Genomic DNA, 5,491 nt, shown 5'->3' on the forward strand with positions numbered 1-5,491 from the left:
CAACCAACACCCCCAGTAATATACTATATATATACCAATACAAGTATAATAACTATATAATACTATGTAAGTATACATATTACATATGTAATATGTAAGTATAATTCAATATAATTCAATAACTCAAGGGGGACTTATGGCAAGGATAAGGAAAGACTTTTCTGTAGTGATAGGACAAGGGGTAACAGTTTTAAGCTGAAAGAGGGGAGATTTGGGTTGGGTATAAGGAAGAGTTATTGTTGATATTATTATGAGGTGTTGTTATGGGGTGGTGAGCACTGCCAGGGGTTGCTCAGAGAAGCCGTGGATCACAGAATCCCAGACCGTCAGGGATTGGAAGGGACCTCCAAAGCTCATCCAGTCCAATCCCCCTGCCGGAGCAGGAACACCCAGATGAGGTTGCACAGGAAGGCGTCCAGGCGGGTTTTGAATGTCTGCAGAGAAGGAGACTCCACAACCTCTCTGGGCAGCCTGGGCCAGGGCTCTGTCACCCTCACTGAGAAGAAGTTTCTTCTCCAATTGAAGTGGAACCTCCTGTGTTCCAGTTTGTGTCCGTTACCCCTTGTCCTATCATTGTTTGTCACCGAGAAGAGCCTGGCTCCATCCTCGTGACACTCACCCTTGAAATATTTATAAACATGAATGAGGTCTCCCCTCAGTCTCCTCTTCTGCAAACTAAAGAGCCCCAGCTCCCTCAGCCGCCCCTCAGAAGGGAGATGCCCCATCCCTGTGTTCAGAGTCAGGTTGGATGCAGCTCAAGCAGCCTGGTCTGGAGAAAGGTGCCCATGGAGGGGTTAGATGAGCTTTCAGAGGTCTCTTCCGACCCAAACCGTTCTGCCACCCCATGGCTGGGCAGGAAAACGGGTAGAAAAGAGGAGAAATGGGGGTGAGGATGGCAGCTGAGCTGCTCTGTGTCCCGCAGTCCGCGGGGCGGCTGATGCGCGCCATCTTTGAGATCGTCCTGAACCGCGGCTGGGCCCAGCTCACCGACAAGACCCTCAACCTCTGCAAGATGATCGACAAGCGCATGTAAGTGATGTTTCAGAGGTGTCTTCTGGTTGCAACCGCGTGAGATTCGGCAGGGGTTGGGAAGGAGAGCGCGTGTGCCTGTTGGGGTGTTCAGGAGCTGGCCGAGGGCTGGTTTTTGGGGACCTCGGTGCCCTGGGGACCTCATTTCTCGCCCGTGCTGTCCCCGCAGGTGGCAGTCCATGTGCCCCTTGCGCCAGTTCAAGAAACTGCCCGAAGAGGTGGTGAAGAAGATCGAGAAGAAGAATTTCCCCTTTGAGCGCCTCTACGACTTGAACCATAACGAAATAGGTACGGGGACTGGGGGAGGCGTCTGCCTCTTCATTCTCTTCTGTTTTGACCCGGAAACTGGGCTTGTTCCTCTCTCATTAAAGGGGTAAAACTGGGTCTTGGTTCAGCCTGGGACACCTGGCACCCGTTTGGATCACCAGCACTGAACGTTGTGCATTTTGGGAGCTGTCTGTCACCCTGCTGTCCGTCTGTCCTGACAGCAGCGCCTTTCTCTTGCAGGGGAACTGATCCGAATGCCCAAAATGGGCAAAACGATCCACAAATACGTTCACCTCTTTCCAAAACTGGAGCTTTCGGTCCATTTGCAGCCCATTACCCGCTCCACCCTGAAAGTGGAGCTCACCATTGCCCCCGATTTCCAGTGGGATGAGAAGGTGAGCTGCCAAGCCGAATATCACCAGGATAAATACCCTTTTTGGGGGGGGCAGAACTGGTGTGTAGCTGAATGGAGGGGATCTGGACCCCGATACGAGGGTAACGGCTGCTTTTCCCCAGGTCCACGGCACATCTGAAGCGTTCTGGATCCTGGTGGAGGACGTGGACAGCGAAGTGATCCTGCACCACGAGTACAAAAAAACCTGCTGAAAGCCAAATACGCACAGGACGAGCACCTCGTCACCTTCTTCGTGCCGGTGTTTGAGCCGCTGCCCCCTCAGTACTTCATCCGCGTGGTGTCCGACCGCTGGCTCTGTGAGTGATGCTACCCAGGGTGCCTCCACATCGCTTCCCTCTACGGTTTTGATGGGTCTGTGCCCCATCCCAGCGCTGCTTTGGGGGAAGGACTTTGTGACAGCAGGGCTGGGGGTCAGCATTAAACCATGGAGTGCTTTTAGAGGTAAAACTGGGGTTTTTGTGTCTCTGACAGCCTGCGAGACCCAGCTGCCCGTCTCCTTCCGCCACCTGATCCTGCCTGAGAAGTACCCTCCTCCCACCGAGCTGCTGGACCTGCAGCCGCTGCCCGTCTCAGCCCTGCGCAACAGCGCCTTCGAGAGCCTCTACCAGGATAAGTTCCCTTTCTTCAACCCCATCCAGACCCAGGGTGGGTATTGCCTCTGCCCCCTCTCCTCCAAAACGCCTCTCATTGAGACCCTGGCCCTTCTGGTGTTCACAGTCCCGTGGCTTTGCTTTTTGGGGGTTTATTCACATAACGTGAGGAAGTTCAATAGGAAATAGTGTATCCCCTCTACCTCCCTGAGCCTCAGCAGTTTGATGGCTTGAAGACTTCCTCCAGGCACCAGAATATCTGTGATCTACTCCTCAAGTACATCAAGCAGCCAATGCAGGGCTGGTTTTGATAGAAATCCATGGAGATTTTGCTTCACAGAATATCAGGAATTGGAAGGGACCTGGAAAGCTCCCCCAGTGCAGCCCCCCCAGAGCAGGATCACCAGAGCAGTCACACAGGAACACGGCCAGGGCTTTGGGTGTCTGCACACAAGGAGACTCCACAACCTCTCGGCAGCCTGGGCCATGCTCTGTGCCCTCACACTGACAAAGTTTGTCCTCATGTTCACATCAACCTCCTGTGCTCCAGCTGCACCCATTGCCCTTGTCCTGTCATGGCCATCCCAGAGCAGAGCCTGGCTCCTTCCTCCTGACACTGCCCTTTCCCAATGGATCCCCAGGAATGAGGGCACCCCTCAGTCTCCTCTGCTCCAAGCTCAAGAGCCCCAGCTCCCTCAGCCGCTCCTCAGCAGGAGATGCTCCACTCCCTCCATCACTTGGTGGCCCTGCTGGACTCTTTCAAGCAGTTCCTGTCCTTCTGGAGCTGAGGGCCCAGCACTGGACACAAGATTGCAGCTGTGGTGTGAGCAGGGCAGAGCAGAGGGGCAGGAGAACCTCTCTGCCCTACAACCACCCCTTCTCATCCAGCCCAGGATGGCGTTGGCCTTCTTGGCTCAAGGGCACATTGCTGGCTCATGGGATCTGCTGCCACCAACACCCCAGGTCCTTTCCAGCCACTCGTCCCCAAGGCTGTAAACTTAAACTGCTTAAACTTAAACTGCTTAAGCTGCTCTTTTCTGTGCTGTTGCCCCCGTTTGAGCTACACAGAGCTGATTTTCTGTCTGCCCGCAGTGTTCAACACGGTTTATAACAGCGATGACAACGTGTTTGTGGGTGCCCCCACGGGAAGCGGGAAGACCATTTGTGCCGAGTTCGCCATCCTGAGGATGCTGCTGCAGAATTCGGAGGGGCGCTGCGTCTACATCACCCCCATGGAGGCCCTGGCAGAGCAGGTGAATCCCGGGGAGAAATGAAGCCTTAGATTTGCTTCCTCCTCCCATTTCACTTCTCCTCATCCCTTCTTTGCTGCCACGTCCCTCGGGATGACTCCTGAGTCTTTTAATTAATTGGGGTTTGGTGTTGGTCCCTGCATGTGTGTGTGTCTCCAGGAAATCTGGTTGGATCTGTTGTACTTTAAGGATAACAGCAGCACCCCTTTGTGTTTTCGGCAGGTCTTCATGGACTGGTACGAGAAGTTCCAGGAGCGCCTCAATAAAAAGGTGGTTTTGCTGACGGGGGAGACCAGCACCGACCTGAAGCTTCTGGGCAAAGGGAACATCATCATCAGCACCCCAGAGAAGTGGGACATCCTCTCACGGCGCTGGAAACAGCGCAAGAACGTCCAGAACGTCAACCTCTTCATCGTGGACGAAGTGCATCTCATCGGGGGTGAAAACGGGGTGAGTCTGGGAGCGCCGCTCGTTAGGGCGATGGTCTTGGAAGCAACACTAATGAGATGGAAGTGGCTGTGGCTGTGGAGAGCTCGGTGGTGATCTGCTCCAACCTCTTCTCCTGCTCACAGCCGGTGCTGGAGGTGATCTGCTCCCGCATGCGCTACATCTCCTCCCAAATCGAGCGCCCCATCCGCATCGTGGCCCTCAGCTCCTCCCTGTCCAACGCCAAGGACGTGGCTCACTGGCTGGGCTGCAGCGCCACCTCCACCTTCAACTTCCACCCCAACGTCCGCCCCGTGCCCCTGGAGCTGCACATTCAGGTGAGGTTTGGGGGACTTCGTCTCCTTTCCCTTCTCCCCGGGCTCCAGGCCAGCGTCACCGCCTGCTGCTCTGTCCCCGCAGGGTTTCAACATCAGCCACACGCAGACGCGCCTGCTCTCCATGGCCAAGCCCGTCTACCACGCCATCATGAAGCACTCGCCCAAAAAGCCCGTCATCGTCTTCGTCCCGTCCCGCAAGCAGACGCGGCTCACGGCCATCAACATCCTCACCACCTGCGCCTCCGACGTCCAGAGGCAGAGGTAACGGCGCCGTGTCCCTCTGGCGGAGACGAGGGCGTGGGTTTTGGCTGGTGCTATAGATGGAGGGACAGTTAGTGACCGGTTGTGGCCTCGCTGGGTGTCACTCGCAGGTTCCTGCACTGCGCAGAGAAGGACCTGGTCCCTTACCTGGACAAGCTGAACGACAACACCCTGAAGGAGACGCTGGTCAACGGCGTGGGCTACCTGCACGAGGGGCTGACGGCCATGGAGCGGCGCGTGGTGGAGCAGCTCTTCAGCTCCGGTGAGCGGCCTGGGACGGGGACAGCCACTTCTCCTACCCTGAAATCCCTTTACCCCAGAGCTTGGCAGCTCCCACAGCCTCTGGACCGGAGATAACAGCTTGCCCAAGCCTTGTGCCGCTTCTCAGCCTAAAAATCCTGTGGTCTTAAACTTCCTCATCTCCCCCAGACCTCCCTGTGTGCCAAAACCTGTCTGCCCAAGCACAAAACCCCCCCGTCTTTCTCCCAGTTGCCCAATTTTGGCTCATTTGTGGTGCTCTGACCGCTCTTGCACCCCTTGCAGGCGCGGTCCAGGTGATGGTTGCCTCCCGCAGCCTCTGCTGGGGGATGAGCATCGCCGCTCACCTGGTGATCATCATGGACACGCAGTACTACAACGGCAAGATCCACGCGTGAGTGTCGCTGCCCTCATCCCAAAAACCCTCGTCCCCTTCCCGTGGAGCTTCACTAACGCTCTCTCCGTGCCCCAGGTACGTGGATTACCCCATCTACGACGTCCTGCAGATGGTGGGCCACGCCAACCGCCCGCTGCAGGACGACGAGGGCCGCTGCGTCATCATGTGCCAGGGCTCCAAAAAGGTGGGTGAGGAGCGGGGCATCACTTCTGGCCTGCAAATACCTGGGTTTTTTTGCCTGGGGCGTGGATTTCTTCTCC

At 56.1% G+C, this 5,491-nt stretch overlaps 1 protein-coding gene across 1 annotated transcript; it reads left to right on the top strand.

The window, feature by feature from the left end:
- Positions 1–1,536: 1,536 nt before the first annotated feature.
- On the top strand, positions 1,537–5,415 carry LOC104535874 (U5 small nuclear ribonucleoprotein 200 kDa helicase-like; the record flags this gene model as incomplete). The annotated part of the gene is made up of 10 exons (XM_010187617.1): positions 1,537–1,691; positions 1,813–2,007; positions 2,183–2,356; positions 3,394–3,554; positions 3,774–4,001; positions 4,124–4,315; positions 4,398–4,576; positions 4,687–4,838; positions 5,120–5,228; positions 5,307–5,415. Coding segments are annotated over exons 4-10 (1,035 nt in total), but the record flags the coding sequence as incomplete, so codon positions are not given.
- Between the last annotated feature and the right edge of the window lie 76 nt (positions 5,416–5,491).

Source organism: Mesitornis unicolor, unplaced genomic scaffold (assembly GCF_000695765.1).
Source record: "Mesitornis unicolor isolate BGI_N332 unplaced genomic scaffold, ASM69576v1 scaffold39876, whole genome shotgun sequence".
In the NCBI taxonomy this organism is placed as follows: Eukaryota; Metazoa; Chordata; class Aves; order Mesitornithiformes; family Mesitornithidae; genus Mesitornis; species Mesitornis unicolor.